The sequence below is a fragment of the Arvicola amphibius genome, chromosome 6 (assembly GCF_903992535.2).
Source record: "Arvicola amphibius chromosome 6, mArvAmp1.2, whole genome shotgun sequence".
Lineage (NCBI taxonomy): Eukaryota > Metazoa > Chordata > Mammalia > Rodentia > Cricetidae > Arvicola > Arvicola amphibius.
The window spans coordinates 91733535-91757066 of record NC_052052.2 but is presented as its reverse complement, the minus strand read 5'-3'; the positions used below and the strand labels follow the sequence as shown (position 1 = coordinate 91757066).

The 23532-nt window shown below is 39.6% G+C and overlaps 1 protein-coding gene across 4 annotated transcripts in view; it reads right to left on the bottom strand.

Moving 5' to 3' along the window:
• Arhgap21 (Rho GTPase activating protein 21) overlaps nucleotides 1–23532 on the bottom strand; it is a 128204-nt gene that overhangs the window by 16415 nt on the left and 88257 nt on the right. For all 4 annotated transcript variants that reach the window (XM_038333103.2, XM_038333104.2, XM_038333106.2 and 1 more), the window contains exons 8-12: nucleotides 18036–19923; nucleotides 6339–6497; nucleotides 6130–6232; nucleotides 3493–3529; nucleotides 1296–1421 (exon numbers count right to left, since the gene is read on the bottom strand). In XM_038333103.2, coding sequence (XP_038189031.1) covers nucleotides 1296–1421; nucleotides 3493–3529; nucleotides 6130–6232; nucleotides 6339–6497; nucleotides 18036–19923 — 2313 coding nt within the window. The remainder of the gene's footprint in view (nucleotides 1–1295; nucleotides 1422–3492; nucleotides 3530–6129; nucleotides 6233–6338; nucleotides 6498–18035; nucleotides 19924–23532) is intronic.

Here is a 23532-nt window from a genome sequence, read left to right as displayed (position 1 = left end):
ATCTCCATGGAGCAGGACAACATCAGGGTATCTAAGAGGAGTCCCAGTATCAACAGGGCAGCAGAAACCAGAGGCTCTGAGCCTGACCAATGACTCTCTGCAGCAAGCACTTGCAAGTAAAATTATGAACCACAGGGTAACTGTGACTCACTGTGTGACACGACAGCTTCCACACTGAGATTTTTCTTTTTCTTTCCTTATTTTTTAAAATTTATTGATGGAGGGGGGATGGGGGGAATTGCAGGGTAAAGGGTGGACATGAAGGTACAGGGAGATGAATGAGATTGGGATGCATGATGTGAAATCCACAAAGAATCAATAAAAAGCTAAAAAACAAAAGGTAGTACTTCTTTTTTAAATGTCACATATATACCAATTAGGGAATGTATTTGCATCAACTTCAGATAGGAAGGCAAAATGAACAACTAAACCCAAATACATGCTACATAAATGTATTAAAAGTGGCCATTAACTGTTTCCTTTTATTTTTAAATAACGATTATAGGAACACAAAAGTAACAAAGAAATTTTCATAACTAAAAGAAAGAAATCCAATAATATACTTTTTCCCTTCTGGTGCTAGGGGACTGAATCCAGAGCAGTGTTCAGTGCTCTACCATTAAACTGTATCTCTGACCAGAAAAAAACAAACAAAGGAAAAACAAAAACCATAATACAAGTAAAGCTCAAGTTTTAAAACAGGGGCATGATCAACACCCCAGAAAGAATGTTCCTGAAACAACATATAATGACAGAAAATGTCATCACCCAAATTATCAGCTTTGCAGGGTAAAGCAGGAGCATCCATATCCAAGGATGTTTGCAAATTTAAATTCTTTCACAACACAACACTAAAATAATTCTTATGCAAAGATTTTATTGGGTTGGATTCTATTTACTGAAGCACCATGTTGATACCACTAAACACATTCATATAATTCAGTGTTTATAAAATAAAATAAAAATTAAAAAGAAAACTGAAAAGAACTAGGCTAAATATTTTTAGATACCTGTAAGAAGAATTGCTATCTAGTGACTTAGAGGCCTCTCTGATAACCCATCCTGGTAGAAAGAGACAAGAGTTCCTCCTTAGACCCTGATTTCCTGTTCACACTGGCACACTGTAAGGCAGTATACTCCACATGGAGCTGGTGCTCATGATGAGAAGCAGAAAACGACCCCATTAATGAGATTTCCCTTTTTAGGAATCCCTGGGTGCCTCACAGCCTCATATGTGTAAGAGGTTTCATCAGGCCTCATGTCTGATATCACATGAGCTAAGGAAGTGCACTTACTTTGCCCTTATCAGTGATGAGAGGTCGGAACTGGAGCCACCCTTCTTTGGCAGCATCACTGAAGACCTCAGAGGAAGAATCCTTCCTGGATCCAGAGTCCTCTGAGGATTTCTGGCTGTCCGTGATCTACAGAAAGAGCCAAGCAAGCACTAAATATAAATAGTTAGACACAGAAACTGTGCTGGCAAAATGTCACATTTAATGTTCTAAGTAAAACACTGTGGAAAGTTCTGGGGTTAGAAATCATACCAGAAACACTTTCAGCCCTTTTTGTAAAAAGGCGAATTGGCTTCCATTGTTTTTTAAAAGCCATCTACAGAACAGTGTGACTTCGTTAGTCTCATGGAGTCACATTTTGGCATAAAAAGATAATGGGCTGGACACACACACACACACACACAAAGGTGGATGGACAGAAAGACAGACGGACAGACAGATTGGTGACAAACAAGAAGCCAAGTCTAGTGGGACAACTATAATTTCAGCACTCAAGAGGCCGCAATGGGAGGAGCTTAAGGTGTACAAATAATGAATCTATGTCTAGTCTACAGAATTTGGGGGCCAGCCTGAGATACAAAGTAAGTTCAAAACCAGGATCAATGAGATCCTGCTTTAAAACAAAATGACACAAAAACTTGGAGACAGAAGTGAGGAAATTAGCCATTCGTGATTGGTGCTTCTGGAGAATGGGCATGGAGGGACTGGGAACTGGATGACTAAGCTGGTGGGGCCGCAGCAGCACCATAACAGGCCAGGGATGGAAAAGTTCAGGAAGAATGCATGGCTGATGAATACATACTTATCACTTCAATATGTACAGAGCTAAGGAAAAGTTGGTCTGGTCTTTTGTCTGTGGTAGAAAGGGAAGGAAGTCTGAGAGTAAGACCATCCTGTCGCACAGAGAATCATGTGGAGATGAGCGACTAGAGAGAGATGAGGAGGGATGAACCACTCAGGCTATGGCTTAGACACAGAGTAGACAAGTCTGATGTCAAGGAGGGAAACAGAAGAAACAGTTTGTCTTGAGCAAATGGGAGAATAAAAGTGGAATTAATGAGACAGAGAGAAGAGATAAACCATCTAAGGGTAATCAAAAGCTATGCAAACCTGGAGCTGCTTATGAAATATATAGATGAAGACGTCAGGTTATGTAGTGGCTTACATGAGTTGCTGTTCTGGGAGGAAGCCAAGGCTAGCAAACAGATTCCGTGAGGCCTCTGAATTAATCAACAAGGAAACCAGTGTACAAAAACAGGTTGAAACTAGCTTTAGGCATTCCAAAATTTTAACTGTGCAGAAGAGCCAGCAAAGAAGACTCAGATGTACTCTTAGAACTCAAAGGAAGAGATGACGAAGTAGAAGCAGCAGATGGAATTGTGGAACTATTCTTGACAAATTGTATCAAGTTAAAAACCCAGGTAACCATCATCTGTGAAGCTGAGCATCACTGGCAACCTTGGTACATTATGAGTCTCATGTATGTGAACTGAGGGGAAGAGACAATGTCCATGTTTTTCAAGGTTTATATAAAAAGTACAAAATGGGAGTGGTAGAGAGGTACACAGATTCCTGAAGTTTTCTGTATAACAAGGACAGTTGATGATAGCTGTGGTGAACAAGGACCGGGAAGACTGCCCTTGCAGAAGAGGATGGGGCTTGGGGAAGCAAGTGTGGATGGGTACCACAGAAGTTTGGGTGCTTGCTGGTTTTCGACAAGGCCATGTTCCAAGCACAAGGACTTTAAGGAAAGGGCAAGAAAGGAAATAACTATGCAGTCCCAGCCATTTCCAGGGGCAGCAAATTAAAATTTTCCTGTCTAGTCATTCCTAATTGTTCAATGAAGTACGAGGAAGGGTAAAGAAGACGGTACAGATGTGCTTAGAAGCAGCAGGTAGATTTTGAGGAGAAAAAATAAAATGCAGAAGGGCTGCTTGGCATTTTGATTTGAGCCTTGAGTTATTAATGAGAAAAATCAGTCCAATGTTTGTAAGGTATTATATACTTGATGAAAATGTTTAGAAATTAAAAACATTCACATATCTTTCAAATCCTGTGGACATGGATTAAAAAGTTTTATCATTTAAATACAAAATACCCAAAAGAGAAAATACATACTTTTCTTTGATGGACTAAAGTAAACTAAGGTAAATAAAACATTGATCATTTACTCGGTATCTTAAAAATATTAAATACTAACCTTGATTCCCTTCAGGCTAGACACGTGCTTAAAGGATCTGTTGGAGAAGGATATAAATAAGTGTAGTAAGTATTAAAAACTCTTTATGTAAGAACTGACTACTGCAACTAAATTTTCATTAATTAATGAGTTGACATTTCATCTTAATCATGCTATTGATATGTTCATTGTTCAATATAAGTGAGAAAAGCTAAGTTATAAACATGTACATTTTCAATTCATTGATAACAGCTTTTTTTAGCTTTAATTTGCCAGGTCAGCTGTTTCTGCCTTTTCTGCTTTGAGTGTGCAACTTTTTAAAACATATTTCTTTATATCAAAGGAAAAGCTACCTCTGGGCTAAACACTAGGCTTGCTATCTACAGCAGCAGCCTACCACAGCTCATCCACCCTATGCAGTTAGTAAAAACCCTGGGCCTTGAATGCAGCAGTCAGCAAGCTGTCTGGTAGTGCCAGCCACACCTTGTGCCCTCTACCTTCAGGAGGCAGGTCTTGGTGTTCACAGGTAAGCACTGGGGAACCTGGAATGTGAAGAGCACAGAGCTCTTCCTTCAAAAGAGGGAATGCAAGCCTGTTTTCTGCCCAGAAGACGGAAGCAGATGTGCTTCCTAGCCTGCTGACTCTGCATAGTCTGAGACTTTCTGACAATGGACCCCAGCCACAGAACACTACAAACTGGTTTTTCTCAGTCAACCTATAGAAGCTATCCTTATGGAAGGTGTCCCATCGAACTTTAGTGAAGAGTTTCAATGGAGTTACGTACAATTTTCATTTAAAAAAGGTTTATGTACGTTTTGTTGTGCATGCAGGATTGAGCTGATTATCACCAGAAGTTTTCACTAAACTGTGTTTTGCTTAAACATGCCTAAAATAAACCACTCAGAGTTGGACTCCAAAAGTTTAAACCAATACTGGCTACTGAGTTAATAGTAAACCAGACTTCTTGCCTATGATCAACTCTCTGCAGGCCCATGAAGGCCAGAGACACCCCCTCTTAACCCATTCCACCCCTTAACTCACCCCATTGCATACACTCATCCACCCACACTGAGTGCTTTCAAGAATGGGAGAAGCAAATGATGTCAATGAAAAGGCTTCGGAAGACATGTCAGTATTAATTCTTCAAAATAATTAAACTTTTAGATGTGACAAAATATATTGTTCTCTCAAAAAACACCTCAACCAAGAAGGCAATGAGAAACAGGTATACAAACTTCCTGAAAAGTACCAGGAGACTCTGAAACTGTTTACCAGTAGGCTAGAAAGAAAGGGCTAAACTCCTGGAGAGAGCCTATCTCACAATTTATGCTGACCTCTGGGAACAAATACTGTAAAATTAACCCAAATTTTTGTCTATTTGTAGCGTCTAGCTTTCAATAAAAAATGGCAATGGTAATAAAAAAGAAAATTCAAAAGAAAAAGGAACCCAGTTTCAAGATATGGAAGATTATGAACCAGACACAGACATGAGCTGGACATTGATTGGAATTACTAACTACTCTCAAGAAAAAGTAAAAAATGTCCGTAAATGAAGAAGAGCAGTTAAATGCCAATAGAGAGTACACCACTAGCTGCGTAATTCAAATAACATCGCAGTTCACGGTCTCCCTCCCCCCATTCAACATATGGGACACAAGGTGGAGTTGTGACAAACTCAGAGTCACCACCTAGCACTAGTGAGGGGAAGAGAGTGAGGAGGAGCCACTACTTGCAAGCAGGTGGGGGGGAGACATTTTGTTCACAAGTGTGGCCACTGGTAAGCTGTTCGTGCTATGGTAAATAACTCCACACATGCTCAGGCATGCTTCCCTACCTGAACTCAGTGGAACACACAGACATAGACAGTGGTCTAGTTGAGAGGGAGTTTAGCAGGAGATGGAGGAGACGAGAGAAGGCAATGGGGAGTTAATATTGTCTAAGACATTGTACATGTGTTAAATAAATGAGGAAACACATAGTGCTGCCATCTTTGAAGAAAGCTGTGCACAGCCCGTGTGGGGAGGAGCCTGAACTGCGTGGCAACGGCTCATATATCCAACCTGGCATCATGAGGAAAACTCCTACTGAGCTGGAACATTGTGCCCTGGCCGTATCTCAGAGGAGCCGCTCTTATGCGACTAGTCCTAGAAGAACTAACTGTATTAGAATACAAATGACAATCTGATGAAAGTGTAAAAGGACATTAAACAAACTGAGGTAAGAATTGCTCACTGATAAAGCTGTCAACATTTCCTAAACTAATCTATGAACCAAACAATGTATCAATAAAAATATCCATATGAAAAAGAACTAGAAAATCATGTTTAAATGTTCAAGTAATAAAATAAAAATAATCAGCAGAATTTTGAAAGAACACATCATAACGATGAGTAATAGCCCTACCTCATTATAAAACCACTATAAATAGCTACAAGTCTGGGGGAGTAATTAGTGTCTTATATCTATAACATATAAAAGCATGTTGCTATAAATAAATAAAAATATTACTTCTAAAATAAATTGGATGGTACTTTGATACTATTCAATTTGCATTTCTAATGTCAAAGTTAAAAATAAGACAACCTTTTAGCTTTTAGCTGAACTCATAATGAATACTATTTACATAAAAACACTTAAAACAATATATCTGAGACTCACAGTTTTGTGTCTTCTCTGTAATCATCCAGCCCTTCATCATAGGATTTTGATCTTTCTGTCTTTGAGTTGTGCTGGCCATCTAAGCTGGGAACTCCAACAGATTCTGCAATTCAGACCCAGCATTCACACTTTTTAAGTATTCAGATTCTTTAAAAAAGATCCGTTTGCCGTGTGTTGTGGGGTACAGTGCAGAATCACTTTAAGCGTACCTTGGTCATGGGAGAGCTGACGTCGAATCAAAGGGGCAGAAGTCGTGAGGCTGGGAGGAACTGTTGCTATGGAGGGGATCTGGGAGGGAGACGCTGAGATTACAGCAGATGCAGGGATATGTGCAACATCATGATCAATGCTAGGGCTGGTTGGCTCGTCTGTAAGGAAGGAAAATAATTACTGAGCCTTAAAAACGTCATAGTTGACTGTTGTGCCTAAAAAGGCCAAATGAAGGTTTTCGCAGTCATCAAACCACAAATAAAATGATAAAGCTCTCTATTAAAATTCACTTTACACAACCGCTTCTGTAGTGCTGCCAATAACTCTGAAAATATAAAAATGAATAATTTTCCCCAACAATGTATAAATGAAAACAAGCATAGCAAAACATGTAGGTATAAGACACTAAATGCACCAAAGCAAATAATCAGCCATTATGTAAAAATTGATTTTTTTCAAGTCTGTCAACTCCCCCCAACACAAGTCTTTAACTTTCGTAGCAAGATAACGAAGTCCAGTATGTAACATCCAGAAGAAGTATATCAAGACATTCTAATCTATTTGGCATTTTTATGTAAATCATAAAAGGTCCCTTCTTTCCAGGACAGGTGTCAGTCATGACTTTCCCATTAGCTGTGTGCAGATGGACTTGTAGAAATGGGAAACTCTGTGCTGTGAGTTCTCACCGTCTCTAAGTCTGTCGCCATCTGTCAAACAAATTTGTATACATGCATGACAGCTAACATTAATGGTGCTTATTATGTGCTAATACATGTAAATGGTTTACTATGTATACACTGTTCTGTCTGCATATGTGCCTGCAGGCCAGAAGAGGGCACCAGATCTCATGCCAGATGGTTGTGAGCCACCATGCGGTTGCTGGGAATTGAACTCAGGACCTCTGGAAGAGCAGTCAGTGCTCTCCACCTCTGAGCCACCTCTCCAGCCCTGTAAATGGTTTACATATCCTACTTCCTGTAAAGCAAACGAAATCCTGAAACATATGATTTTACAGACTAAGAGAGCAAGACAGCAGAATTCAATGGTGTCATCTAAACTAAGCCTCACTGGCCCTGCCTGCTTGGCACCTGTCTTCCAATTAGTGAGCCATAACTTCATTCTAAATTCTTACTCTCGTAAAAACATCAACGATTTACATTCTAGTATTTTAGGCTAAACAAAATTTAATAAAAGGGCAGAACTATAAGGCATAAGATTAGATGCCCCATAATAGAATCCTTTACAAATAAACTACAGTGATATAAAACAGAATTTTGATCACTTGTTTCAGAAGGTCAAACACTAATTCTGAGCAAATTCTAATAATCTTTTATCATTTTAATGATCAGTATTTTAGCAAAAAGAACTAATGTTTGAAAAATTATAACTTTTCTATTATATAACCAAAAGCAATAAATTCTTTAATAAATACAAAGAGTCAATGAAACAAAAGGTTAATTCTCTGCAAACATAAGCAAGATTGACAAACCTTTAGTCACACTAAAGAAGACAAGAGAAGGCCCAATTAAGAGATGACAACGCTATTACAACCAAAAAAATTTTTATTTTTTAAAAAATTTAAAAATGCAGGTAGCATGATTATTATTATTCCACTGTCAGCTTGATTAGACTTGGAATTATCATGGAAACACATTCTCTGGGTTTGTCTATGGTGGTATCTCCAGAAGGCATAACTAAAGAAAGAAGTGGCAGCACACTTGATGGGAAGGTATCTCAAACCGAATAAGGAACACACTTGAGTACCAGCCTCTTCCCACCCTCTGCCTTCCCACTGCAGATACAATGTGAGCAGCTGTCATGAAGACTCCATCAAAAAACTATTAGGACATAGGTTGGGGATATAGCTTGGTTGGTAAAGTGCTTGCCTAGCATGCATGAAGGCATAGGGTGGATCCCTAGCTCGTCATGAAACCAGGTATGGTGGCACACACCTCTAATCCCAGCACCCAGGAGATAAAGACAGCAGAATAGAAAGGTCAAGGCCAGTATCAGCTATAGATAGAGTTCTAGCTCATCCAGGGCTCTCACTGAGACCCTATCTTAGAATAAAACTTAAGAACAACATAACTGTCATTACATTACTACAAGTAAATAAATTTGGTCATACTGCAGGACACAAAAATAGCCATCAACATACAAAACAGCAGCATTTCTATACACTAACCATTAGCTTTTGGGCTATCTAAAAGTCATGAAAATGATCCCATTTGCAATTACTTAGAAAACCACACAGAATCTTGAAAAAAAAATGAAAGAAGCAAATGATCACTGTATCGAAATCATAAAGCACCAATAGAAGAATTCAAAAAACAAATAACTAAAAGATGCCTTGTGCTCATGGATGGTTAGAATAAATAGTTTTAAAATGTCCATGCTACCCAAGCAATGTACAGATTTAATAAGGATCAGTCCTTATTAAAATACCCAAAAGAAGCTTCACAGATGAGACCCTCCTGTTTACAGCCAAATGACCAGGCACCAAGACCACACCATGAGAGGTAAGCAGTTTCTTCAAGATGCAGTGATGTGGGATTCCCCTCTCTATGCTGTTAATATGTTTTTATTGCCACTGATTAAAAAAGAAGCTGCTTTTGGCCAAGCTTAACAGAGTAAAGCCAGGTGAAAAATCTGGACAAAGATTTAAAGAGAGAGTAGGTAGAATCGAGGAGACACCATGTAACTGCCAAAGGAGACTGAATCCCCAGAACCTTACCAGTAAACCACAAGCCTCATGGTAAAATACAAAGTAATAGGAATGGGTTAATTTAGATGCAAGTGTTAGTGAATAAGAAGCCTGAGCTAAAAGGCCAAGCAATGTTTTAATTAATATAGTTTCTGTGTGATTATTTCGGGTCTGGGTGGCTGGAAATAAACAAGAAATCTCCGCCTACAAAATGGTGTGCCAACATGGAGCTGACCAGCATGGCCAGCCACACACTTCAGGTCTGGGTACTTGTATGCCCACTTGGGGTCAAGAGGCAAGTAGCTGAGAGCACCCCAGCCAGCTTAGCACCCACGCCTGGGCAAGCAGCTGGATCAGATCTGCTAGGCACACATGTACAGGCAGGAGAAGATGGCGGATTCCCACTGCCACACACAGAGATATTTCCAGGCCATACAGTGCATTGCATGGCAGATTTAGTTTTATCTCAGATAAAAAGCATTTATGTGCTGGACACTCCTTCCTCAGAGTTAAAGTAGTGAGCATAGCTCTGAACCACAGTCCCAGAGCTGGCGGTTAAGGTACCTTCGCCATATTAAAAGGCCGAGAGAGGCAGAGCTGGTAACCAGGGCCACTGCAACCAAGTTGCATACCATTTTAAAAGTGCTCATGGTCAGAAAATGATTACAGATATGCAATAAAGACAGATTCAGACAGAAGTAAATCAGTAAACAGGTCACAGTGGGTTTAAAAAATTTACACAGGCTTGAGAGAGAAAAAAGTATAGACGTTACAAAAATGGTTTAAAAAATAAAGTCTTTAAAGAGACAGTAAAAGTAATGTAAAAGAGTACAGATAGTCATAGATTAAAGGAGTAAAGAAAAATAAGCCACATAAAGATACACAGAGAGTCTAGATTATATATATTATTGGGTTTTCATTGAATTTTTTTGACTACAGAGGGATATTTGATCCTCAGGTTTCTAAGCTAAACCAACATATATATTTTAAAGGTATCTTGACTTCAAAATTTGGGTCTAAAGATATGCTACTTTGGAAAAGAGGTTCTGCTTTTGTTTCTACAGAGGATGAGAACCTGTGGATTCCTTCCAGACTATTGTGATTTCATAGACTAAGATCCCCCAAAGGTATCCATGAACACCCCTCAAATACTTTGTCCAACAAAGAGCAGGAAGTGGTTTGGAGAGAACTATGCCCAAATTCCCAAATATTGTTTATAAATAATTGTTTTCATTTAAAGGGGGATATGATATAGAGATGAATTTTGCAATGATATGGATCTTGGTCTATTGATACAAATTTAAGGTCAATTTTGTTATATATGTTTCTGCTCTTATTTAAGGTATTGTGTTTGTGCAGCTCATTTAAAAATGCAATATATAGTTAAGAAATACAGATTAAAAGATAGTCATTTATAATAGTCAAACTTGTAGTCATGTTAGTTAGGTTTTCTAGGTGTACAGAGATATATTTCAGATGGATAGTTATTCATCAAATCTTTCAAAGACCTACAGAATATGGCATTTAAAATGTTTTAAGAACTTAGACTTTTCTCAACAGTGAGACATGTCTGCTCTGGCAGTACCAATTACTTCAGGGAGGTTGATGGGCATTGAAGAAACTCATTATAAAATCTGCCTTCAATGTGACAAGGCTAGCCATTTGGGCAAGAAACTGCTTTTGCCTGGACTGCTTGATGTATGCTGTATAAACTGGACATACAGGAACCACAGAAAAAATGACTACTGACGTTGCCTAAAAAAGGTGAGACAGTCCTTCAGGGTTCCTACTTCATGAAAGAGTCTGCCAGACATTCTGCAGGACACAGAAGAAAGTGACCAACAAACTGCCAATAGAGGCAAAACAGTCTTTCAAATTTCCTGCTTCATGGAAAAGTCTGCCAGATACTATGGGGCTATAGGCTGAAGATGGATGCCCCAATGTTTGATTGTCTAGGCAGCAAGATGTCTCTGTCAATTCTAGAGTTTTGGAAGTGTCTTACAATGCATTTCCTGTTTACTTAGATAATATTGTATACTTCTGGAGTGTTTGATAGAATTGAAGAAAGACAGTTATAAAAGACAGATTAGATATAAAACTTTAGACTTACAAAGATAGGATTGATGGTAGAATATTTTCCTTAATTTGCCAAATGTAAATAAACTAAATATTGTAACTATAATTCTTGCTTGATAACTGTTTTGTTGTGTGTAATCTTGCTGTTGAAGTTAAGACCTTCCTTTTTAATTAGACAGAAAAGGGGAGGTGATGTGGGACTCCCCTCTGTATGCTATGTTTTATTGGCATTGGTTAATAAAGAAGCTACTTTTAGCCAATGGCTTAATAGTGTAAAGCCAGGCAGAAAATCTGAACAGAGATGGAGAGAGAGAGAGTAGGCGGAATTGAGGAGATGCTATATAGCTGCCAAGGGAGACAGACGCCCCAGAAATCTACTGGTAAACCACGAGCCTCATGGTAAAATATAAAATAATAGGAATGGGTTAATTTAAGATGTAAGAGTTAGTTAATAAGAAGCCTGAGTTACAGGCTAAGCAATGTTTTAATTAATATAGTTTCTGTGTGATGATTTTGGGTCTGGGTAGCCAGGTACGAATGAACAGTTTCAGTCTATATCCAATAGAAGTGACATCAGTAAGTTAGAGTGACATCTGAATTCCCAGGTATACCACAGATCTATTCACAAGAGCCAACATGGAATCAACTGAAGTATCCATGGTTGGGATCAAGATACAAATAAAATGTAGAATGAATGAATATATATATATATATATATATATATATATAATCTATCTATCTATCTATCTATCTATCTATCTATCTATCTATCTATCTATCTATCTATCTATCTATCTATCTATCTAAGAATACCATGCAATGATATGATATTTTAATAAAAGACCATTTGTGACATGAGCAAATCTGGGGTAGGGTGGGGAGTGCTTTGCTAAGTGAAGTACATCAGGAGGGGAAAGCCAACTGCTGTATGATTTCACATGCATGTGATTCACAGAGGCTAGAGAAGAGGCAAAGGGTTGAGAGGTTGGCCAACAGGTACAAAGTTTGAGTTACACAGGAAGAATAAATTGTGGAACTTTACAGTATCACTGAGAAAGCATTAATTAACAACAAATTATGTTCTCAAAATAAATACTTAGAGGTTTTTGAATACATATACCATAAAGAAATAATAAATGTACAAGATGAAAATGCTAATTATCTCATCTGGTCATTGTGCAATGTATATGAACAAATATCACCTTATATCCCATAAGCATTTACAACTATCAGTGACTCAAGGGAGCTGGGCAACAAGGCACATGTAGTATTTAGTCCCAGAACTTGGGAGACAGAGGCAGAAGGATCGCTGTGATTCTGAGGCCAGCCTGGTCTACACAGTGAGTTCCAGGACAGTTGGGGTTACCTAGTGAGACCCTGCCTTGAAAAACAATGAAAAGAAAGACAGAAGGAGGGAAGGAAGAAGAAAGAGAGAGGGGATGAAATGAAATAACATACTTGGGGGGTAGCTCAGTGGTTAAGAGTACTGGGTGCTCTTGTAGAGGAATCAGTTTCCATTCCCAGCACCCACGGCAGATCACAGGATCTGCAACCAATTCCAGGGGCTCTGATGCCTTTCTCTGGTTTCTGTAGGCACTGCACACATGTGCTACACAGACATACATGGAGGCAAAATACCTATACACATAATAAATGTTCTTTAAAAATGAAATTGTAAAGAATTGGAGGTTTTCTACATCCTTAGCAAATGTACCTCTCCTTTTAGTATCTGCTTCAGTAGGATGGGTGGTTGGGCAGTGGGTCTTCAGCCTTCTAAAACAAACCTAGTTGTGACACAGCCATTTAAAAAGCTATTCAAATATAGCAAATACCATTTGTTTTTATTTAAATCATCAAAGAGGTAAGAAGCGATATAAAGCTCCATTTCTCATTTCTCATTTCTGAGACAGGTCTGTGTTGCCCAGGCTGGCCTTCGCTTCTTGGTTCAAGCAGCCATCCTGTCTCCTGAATACCTGCTGCTACAGGTTACTCAGTTAATCACTTTGTATTTTCTATTTGCCTATAAAAGAATCTAAAGATTTACTCAAGACTAATGTAGCCTTTTAAAGTATATGTATGTGTGTAACAGATTTGCAAGCTATACAAATAACTACTATTTTTATTAAATTTATTTTTAAAAAAATTTTCCTCGTTTTACATATCTCTCCCAGTTCCCACTCCCTTCCCTCCTCCTGCTCCTTCTATCTCCCCCACCAGCACCCACCCCAACTACTTCTCAGAGAACATAAGGCTTTCCATGTGGAGTCAACAAAGTCTGTCATATCTCTTTGAGGCAGGACTGAGACCCTCCCCACTATATCTAGGCTGAGCAAGGTATCCCTCCAAAGAGAATGGAATGGGTTCCAAGACGCCAGTTCAAACAGTAGAGATAAATTCTGGTCCAGCTGTCAGTGGCCCCACAGACTGCCCAAGACACACAACTGTCACCCTTACTCAGTGGGCCTCGTTTGGTCCTATGCAGGCTCTCATCACTTCTCAGTACAGAGTTCCTGATTTAAAAAGGAAATGTTGGGTCTGGGTTACCTCACTCAGGATGTTTTTTTCTACTTCCATCCATTTGCATGCAAATTTCAAGATGTCATTGTTTTTTACCGTTGAGTAGTACTCTTATGTGTAAATGTGCCACATTTTCTTTATCCACTCTTCAGTTGAGGGGTATCTAGGTTGTTTCCAGGTTCTGGCTACTATAAATAATGCTGACATGACGATAGTTGAACAAATATCTTTGTAGTATGATTGAGCATACTTTGGGTATATGCCCAAAATGAACATGGTATGTACTTATTCTTAAGTGGTGTAAAGCAAAGGAGCCTATAGTCACGACCCTAGAGAAACTAAGCAACAAGGTGAACCTTAAGAAAAACATATATAGATCCAACTGGAAAGGAGAAATAGACAAGATTGCCTGACAAAATTGGGAGCATGGAGGTGGGTAGAGAAAGGCAGAAGGGGAAGAGGAGGGAAGAATGGAAATAACTTGAGGGAACGGGATAGTCAAGATGGAGGAAGGACAGAGATACGAGCAAGGAAAGAGATACTTTGATGAAGGGGAGCCATTATGGGCGAACAAGAAATCTGACACTAGAGAAATTCCCAGGAATCCACAAGGATAATCCCAGCAAAGATCCTAAGCAATAGAGGAGAGGGTGCCCAAACTGGCCTTGCACTGGAGTCAAATTGATGAATATCTTAAATGTCACCATAGAACCTTCATCCAGCAACTGATGGAAACAGAGGCAGAGACCTGCATCGGAGCATTGTACTGAGCTCCCAAAGTCTAGCTGAAGAGTGGGAGGAGTGAGAACATGAACAAAGAGGTTAAGACCATGATGGAGACACCCACTAAAACAGCTCCTACTAATAGGAGCTCACCAACTCCAGCCGGACAGGAAGGAAACAGCATAGGTTCAAACTAGTCCCTCTGAATGTGGTTAACAGTTGTATGGCTGGGCCACACTGTGGGGACACTGGCAGTGGCACCAGGATTTATTCCTACTGCTTGTACTGGCTTTAAGGGAACCTATTCTCTTTGGATGAATACCTTGTTCAGCCTAGATATAGTAGGGAGGGCCTTGTTCCTTCCTCAAAGCAATGTGCCTTACCCTCTCTGAGGAGTGGATGGGAGGTGGTGGGGGGGAGGGAAGGTAGAAAAAATGGGAAGAGGGGAGGAAGTGGGAACTGGGTTCGGTATGTAAAATGAAAAAGACTTTTCTTTTTAAAAAAATATATAAGAAAATAAAAATGAAATGTTGGTATTTTTCCTACATTGTGTAGTAAAAGATTAATGTTACAAGTTAAATAAATATGTAATAAAATGTATGGAGATTTTTCTTCCTGTAAGTCAGTGGTTCTCAGCCTTCCTCATGCTATGGCCCTTTAAGGCAGTTCCTCATGTTGTGGTTACCCCAACCATAAAATTATCTTCATTTTACTTCATTGCTGCTATATAACTGTGACTCTGCTACTGTTATCAATGTAAATACATCTGATATGTGACCCCTGTGGAAGGGTCATTTGACCCCGAAAGCAGTCATGATGCACAGGCTGAAAACCCCCGCTGAAGACCTTAGTTCTGCCTGACAGACAGCTAAATAAGTGAACTGGCTTTACACTGACTGGTATTTTGGGGGAAAAGACAAGGCATTTGATATGTGAGGACATTAATATATAATGTTTTCAAGTAACAAAAAGCATTATTAAAATAACAGGACCTCTAGGTTTGATGGCCCAAAAGCAAGCCTTAATTTTTTTCGTTACTTAACATTTGAATAAACTACCACAAAACAGGTCAACATATACCAAAATTTGTCTTATAGTACACTGACCCCATTAGATAATCTAAACAAAAGAATGTACTACCAAATATTTTTAAGATCTACTAACCCTAGGAAATCCCCAGCATCTAGTAATGTATTAATGACTTGGAGACTGCTACAGTAAAAGACAAAAACTTGTTCTCCCATGTAAGCTAACATTTTTTTTTGCTTTCTTTGGCTGCTGAATTGTTTCTCAGTAACACAGTCTAATGGAATCTGTGTTCTCTATATTGCATGCATTCTCTTCTCTCCACTTGGATCTTGTTATCTACCATAAGTACCCCTAGAATGTGTATTTATACAACCAATAGGTAATGAAACACATGTAGGATAAAATTTAAAGCCCAGTAATAAGCACTGAGGTTTTATGAATTAAAAAATGAACATAACAGTTCTCCAACCTCTACTTAACATGACAAGGTCTTTGGAATCTAATGTTTCAAGAACGGAATTTTTAATCAAAAAGCTGAAAACATCAAAGAAAAGGGTAAATATGTTAAGTAAAAAGAAAGCTTATTTTCTAAAAATCAGATGAATACTAAAATTATATTCCTTTCAGTGTCTTTACTTCAAGCAGAAGTATTATAAATGCTGGGCTATGCTGTAAAAAACTCAGAAGGTGCCAGGCTACCCACCTCAGGCTTGGGAACTTCGGGGAGGCTGATCACGGGATGGACAGTTTTCCACAGTGGGAGAACAGTCAAAGAACCTTAGGTCTCAGCCTCTACTCCTGGTGCTGTGTAACTAGTGCCACATGACCACAGGTTACACGTGAGTAGGCTTTAAGAGGGCCGTTACACTGTGTAACTTTAGAAGTGTTAAAGCAGATGTATTTGGTAGGAATTAGGAGAAAGGCTTCAGTAAGTACTCAAAACAATGAAGGGAGTCAGTGAGTAAGTACTTTTATTCTCTTTACAAAGTCTGACTTTGTTGTTTTGTTTATTGTTTCTCAAGACAGTGTTTCTCTGTGTAGCCCTGGCTGTCCTGGAACTCACTCTGTAGACAAGGCTGGCCTCAACTGAGGGATTAAAGGCTTGCACCGCCACCACCTGGCTTAATTTTTATTTTGTATATGCATCCACGTGAGTATATATCACGTGTACAGGTACCATGAAGGCTATCAGATGGATCCCCTGAAGCTGGAGTTACAGGCAGTTGTGAGCCATCTGGTGTGGGCGAACTGGGAACCGAACTCAGTTCCTCTGGGAAAGCAGGAAGCACTTTTAACTGCTGAACCGCCTGCCACTCCAGCCCTGAGCATTTTGTTCTTACTGAATAATCCAGTAAGACGCCCTGTTTTCATTAATATGTGTATACACAGAATTATAGAGACAACTACTCTGTATTTTACTTAATGGATGCCTAATAGTTGATTCTCATTTTATCTCCCAGCACTTAAAAACTAAATATATTCCATGTTATTTTATTCTAACATCTCACAATGCAGAAAGAAAATGTAATGCTGTCATAATGGTAAGATCTCAGTGACCTGTGAAATGTAGCTTCAGGTTGTAGAACACAAACATACAAACCATTAGCCTCAAACAAGAACTATTCAGCAGGCTTGGCAGTAAGGATACAAACTTGAATGTGGGTATAATTTTGGCTGAAACTCTCCTCACAATGAAAATAACCGATTTATAAAAACTTGACACTATTCTTGACACTTTTAAGCTGATTTGGACACTGCCACCTGACAGTTCAATTGTTCAACAGCTTAAAGTTTCTCTAGAGAGAAAAATGTAAGAAATTGACAAATATTACATTACAAAGCTACGGAGAGCCTTTCATAAACTTGTAAGACCATGCCTTGGTGTCAAAGCAAGGGCCCTCTCCACACCGACGCATGGTCCCTCTTTACAGCGTGCTTCACACTGCTCAGATGCAGGGCTCGTTACTAATGTTCAAAGCTTTCCTACCTACAGAAGCACGAGTGACTCAGAGGCAGCTGCATCATAAAGGCCTGCCCGGGGTGTTGACAACACAGGGGCTCAGCCCAGGAGTCTGTCCCATCCTGCACCCGCCTCTATGACCCAGCAGCTGTTTCCTACTGACGGAGCAGGGAAGGGCTTGCCTGGATTTTGATTCAGGTGGATCAACAACTAGGTACAACTGGCCATTGAGTCTCTTGACCACAGATGGTAGAAACTGATTTAACGAAAACCAAGAAGAGATTATGAAAACCTGTAAGCCCACTTGGCCAGTGGAGGGGCAGGACCATATGTTCAAAGTCAGCCTGGGCTACCTACTGAGACCCTGTCTCCAAAAAAACATGAGATGCAAGTTTACTTCTAAAGGAAAATATCTAATAGAAATAATTTTAAGGAGGAGAAGCAATGGCTCTGACCAAAGCACAACTTAATATTTAGAGAGGGGTGCTGTGGTTCATTGGGGAAGCACTTGCCTTGTATGCATAAGGCCCTGGGTCTGATCCCCAGCACTGAAAACAAACAAGTAAACAACACTTAAAATGCTTTGAAAGCACAGTTAAGATGTCTGTGCGTACAGAATATAAATCCCAGACTTCTGAAAACATTTTTACATAGTCAACACTATGGAGTGTCTCTGAATGAGCTCACCTATAAATGGGATGGAAGCCAGGGAATCACCAGGCGGACTGGTGTTTGAAGCCTTCCTTTCCTCCATTCTTCTTATATGAACCTCTCTGCGAGCATCATTCGGCAGCCAGCAGGTGGTGTCTGACCCTGTTTCCTGGTCATTCACTGCCAAGATGTAAGACTGATGTCTTAAAGGCTGTGGCGTCTGGCGACCAGATGGAGGTTTTTCTCTTAGGATGACAGATTCTTTATTATCTAGCACATCTGGCTGCTGAATTTCAGCCTCCTGTAAGTTTAAATCTCCATTCCTTGGACTGGTAGATAATTCTAAATCTGAAGTTCCCAAGTTCTCACTGAGCTGAGGCCCTGTTTTAGCAGACGTTCCAGGTAAACATGGGGACATCTCAGTCCCCAGCTGGTGCTCAAGGGTGCTTTCGGGTCTGAACCATGTCTGCTGATTCAGTGGACTATGCTGATGCAGATGATTGATGGGCCTTTGGTCTTTCGTGGACACCAGTGAGTGCTGGCTGAAGGATGGTTTTGAGACAGGTGCAGAAGGCGCTTTCAGAGAATTACTTCGGACTTTCACAAGTGGGGACCTGTCTTGTGAAATACCCCGTGGCAGTGACATCCCACTCGAAGTTGGAAAAGTTCTGTTGGAATGTGGTGATCTTAGGTCTGGTGGGATTTTTTTAAACTGTGAAACAGGCCCCACTCCTCTACTCAGTCGCCTGTTATCAGAGTTAACAACAGGGGCCACAGTCAAATTTGAACCTCGGAAAGGTCTGTGAGTTTCTTGCTGCCTGGGTCGTTCATAAATACCTCGTCTATCATCTTGCTCAGTGAATCCACTCCACTTATATGTCTGTTTTCGTTCTCCATTTGAGTCAGGCATCTGACTTTCAGAATTGACACTGGCTGTGGTTTCACCCTGCCCCTCGATGTAGTCCCATGAACGAGTTCTATGATTACTAAAACTAACAGGTGGAGCAGTCAGAGCTCCTTGAGACGCGCTCCTTGGGCAATACTTCATCAGCACAGAATCTTCCAGTCTTTCCTGAGACACACTGCGCTGCCGGATCTGAACCGACTGGGGCACTCGATCATGAGAGGTGCTTCGACGTCGTACCTGCAAAGTAGTGCGGGTGGGTACCACCTGGTTATAGTCCGCTGCACTCTGAGATGCAGCTCTTAAGCTGTCCAACCTTTCTTGAATTGTCCGACAACCGATGTGCAATCTCCTATTATCAATGTATTCTTTATAAGTCTTATAATTTTTCCAGTCTATGTGCTGATGGGAGTTTGGGGAATAGTGATTGACAGACACAGAAGGAGAATCCACAGCTTGAGGTCTACTACTTGAGACTCCTTCTAAATGTCCACTGTAATTTCCAGATTTAAGTAAAATTCCAGAAGGTTCCAACGATCTGGAGCCTGTGGTCTGATGACTCAGGTGGGCAGTGGGAACTGATGACGGTGATGTGGTTCTTGATGCTGCTTTTGAAGAGGTCTGCTCATTTACACCATACCTTACTTCTTCAGTTCTATGCGAAGGACCTGAATGGTTGTTCCTATTGGATAACAAGTCTACCACCTTCTCAGAAGGCACAATGACAGTCCTCACACTTTCACTGCAAACACACACTGCTGTGTTTGACTTTGCAACATCCGTTGGTGATGGAGGCACTTGTATTTCCATTCTATAAGCCCGGGCAGGTTGTGTCAGGACCGGTGTACTGGTCTGCTGTTTATTCGGTAAGGAGTCTGGAGGAGATATTTCAGCTGGCTGTGCTGTGGCTGAAGGAGTGGATGGCAACCAGGGATAGCAAACTGGTGGAGGTTCAGGTATGTTACGGGCATTGCCACTGTAAGCTTCATTGCCTTTCAGGTAGGCATCTTGAGAATATGCCTGTATGGAAATCAGAGAAAAGTATCACAAATCATTTTCATGTTTGTAGTTCACTATTTGACTAAGTAAGCCCTACCTTTAACCCTGAATGATGCTTACTATGACATGCATGCACAGCACAGCACAGCACAGCATATCCTCAAGAATTATCCTTAGAGAAACTAAATAAACTGTAGAACATGCCACACATACAAACTACAATCATTAATTGTTCCAAGAGGTTCATGAGACCTATATTGCTCCTAACCGACCAGAGATAACATGCCATTTCTAAAATCACTCCATTTACGCTTTAAGATTTTTGAGCAGTCAACAGGCTAAATGGCTAATAAATCCCAGCAAAAGAAGATTCTTAGTATTTGCAAGGGAAGAAAGTCAAAATATTAAAAGTCTTACCCAAATACATTGTTGTTTAAGGTAGTAATACTATAACAAATTTAACATTTACTGAAATGGCTTGTCAATTAACTATAAAGAATTTTTTTAAAAAAATCACCTTGGAAAATTAAGTCCCTAAACAGCCATGCTAAATATTTTCATATTTAAAGTCACTGAATTTGCATATATATTTAAGAAATTGGGTAGCATATATTAAAAACAAAAAATATAAAAAAGATAATTCATAAACTTTTTATTTTAAGCTAAGCAAACATTACTCGATAAACTGGTCTTTCTTAAGGCATTTCAGGATTATACGCAGGTAGGCAGTCAGGTGTGGTGACTGTTAACCCTGGATCAAATGAGTAAGTCCTGGCTAGCAGCACATCCGCCCCTCACACTACACAGCCTGCGAAGCTCAGGTGCAGCTACCACATCACGGCAAAGGATTAAGGATAGCGTGAGATATTTAAAAAATACAAATGCAGATAAATATGCTTTGACACTAGTTATAGAGGGTACAAACAAAACATAACGGTAAAGGAGGGAGGAAAACCACGTATTATATACACGCTCTACAAATTAGTATTATTAAGCAAACTTACAATTCTAACAGATTGGCTTGTTACAAATCTCTATGGAACATAACTTAAAAAACAAGGAAATGGCTACTGTGCATCTCTTACCAGTGCTGTGACATCCTTTGTAAATTGTAGCTAGCAGAAAATGGGAAAACACAGTAGAAGCTGCTTACTGATATAAAGACAGAATCATGTTGTCATATTGATGCTGGAAACAGCAAGCTAAAAATACATCTATAATGATTTCTCCGGAAGGTACCAAGAGAGTAAAGGGCAGTGGAGCGTAAGAATAACTTCGGTATCCACTGAGCATCTTATTTTCTCAAGCTCTTATCTGGTTCTTAGCGGATTTGTCATTGACTCTTGGAAGCAGAACACATCTAGTGACACATATACCTGACAGGTATTTTCTCCAATATTCACAGCTATCTGATAATGTGCCACAAGCTTCCCTTCAACATGAGCAGCATCGCTGCCTCTCTCTTCCCCTGAGCTCCTTCATCCCTGCTTCCAGACTAAATGAATGCTCTATTATGCATTTAAAATAGTGCACCCTCCTCCTTCCTGGTAGATCAGAGCATAACCACAGGCAGTCAGTGACTACAGACAACTTCACCATATGACAGGAGGAAACAACTCTTTGGTTTAAATAGATTACTCATTCAAAACTAAGATCTTTCATCATAATGTCTTTTATAGTGTTTTATTCATTTATTAAATAAAAATCAACTAGACATAAAAAGTCACTTCCAGAGTATAACTTGTAGTGGCAATAAGTATTACAGAACACAGTCTTGAGTGCAGTTGAGAAATCAAAGCTAAATTTATAAACACACACACACACCGTAATATTTTTATAGCATAAACACAAAGTGTGCATCTTGGCTATGTACTTGGACATAACAAGCCTAGTTTTTCACACTGATTAAGTCCATGTCACTGCTTTTCTGTGACACATGTGTGCGACCCCCCCCCCCCACACACACACAATGACCTAAGAGAGCTTCATGGACTCTTGCAGTATTTCCTGCAGTGGGTTTGTGTCCCTACAGCCAGCAATGTCAGGGAAGCTGGGAAGCTTTGGCAAACCTCTCCTGCACTAGATAGAACACATTGTACTTGAAGAGAACATACACATACTTACTCCCCATAAAAATCCATTTTACCCCCATTTTATACATGCTTGAAAAGGTCATTCTGTAATAATTCAAAGGTAACTCATTTAGTCAAATTTGAAGAGGAACATTATCTATAAAATACTTTAAATGTTTATTTTCTTTAGATATAGCCAAAATTTCTGCACAGAAATTCTGGACAGAATTTGGGAACAAATGGTCTCATCAGTTAACCACCCATGGAGGAATTAACAAGTATTTTATTCCTAAGGTTGTTGTACTGGAGAATAACCCAGGGCTGTATGTGGTAATCCAAAAAGCATAAATATATGGCCCAAACTAGTCCCAAGGAATACTGGGGAAACAAGTTAGGAACAGAGAACTCACAACTACAAAATGCTTTTTCTCCCATGACATCTGAAGATTGCTTTGGGCTCCATAAAGAAAGACATATAGTCATAAGAACAGGTCACTTGGATGGAATCAGAATATGCAATCTTTTAAGGTAAATGAACACCGAGTATAAAGATATGGCTATATTCTGGGAAGAGAATTGGTCATTCTAACTTGCTCACATCCGTAGAGGTGTTGAGCTTCCTCTCATGTGTGTGGTTACAGAGCGTCAACTCTTTCACAAGTAACCATGGTCCACAACAGTTCTGTGAGTACCCATCAGGGAGCCTTTACATTATCAGTGGGCACCAGTTAAATGGCACAAAATACCCCGTAAGCAAAACAAAGCAATTATGTCCTTATGTAATGGTATCTATTTGTATTATTTTATGATATTAAGTCATCCTGTATGAAAAAAACATTTACCTGAAATTATATTATTTCAGTATCATTAAGAATTGCTTATATAGCTACTCTTTAACTTTTTCTTTTTAAACCCAAATGGATACTTCAAAATTAAAAACAAATTTAAATTCAATATAAGTACTTATGTAAGGCCTCAAGGTCCCTGTAAAGTAGTTAAGCCCCAGGATCTATACTAAAATATAAAGTATATTTCTATGTTAGGTTAAAAACCAACCAACCAACCAACAACAACAAAAAACCCTTTGATTCTATTTGAATATTTATAGTAACTCCAATAATGATGCTTGTTTTGGTCTAAATGAAAATGGTCACCATAGACCCATCAGGAGTTGCACTATTAGGAGGTGTGCCCTTGATGGAGGAAGTATGTCACTGGGGGTGGGCTTTGAGGTTTCAAAAGCTCAAGTCAGGCCCAAGGTCACTCTCTCTTCACCTGCCTTTTCACTCTCTCACCTAGATCCAGACATAGAACTCTCAGCTACTTCACCAGCACTGCCTGTACGCTGCCGTGCTTTCTGCCATAATGGACTAAACCAACCTCTGAACAGTAAGCTAGTCCCAATTAAATATTTTCCTTTATAGAGTTGCCATGGTCATGGTGTCTCTTCATGGCAATAGAAACCCTAATTAAGGCAAAGCTTGTCTATAATTCCATAAGAATTATGCTTCAGAAAAGTAGCCGTATTCTATTGTCCTTCACAGAAAAATGCATATTG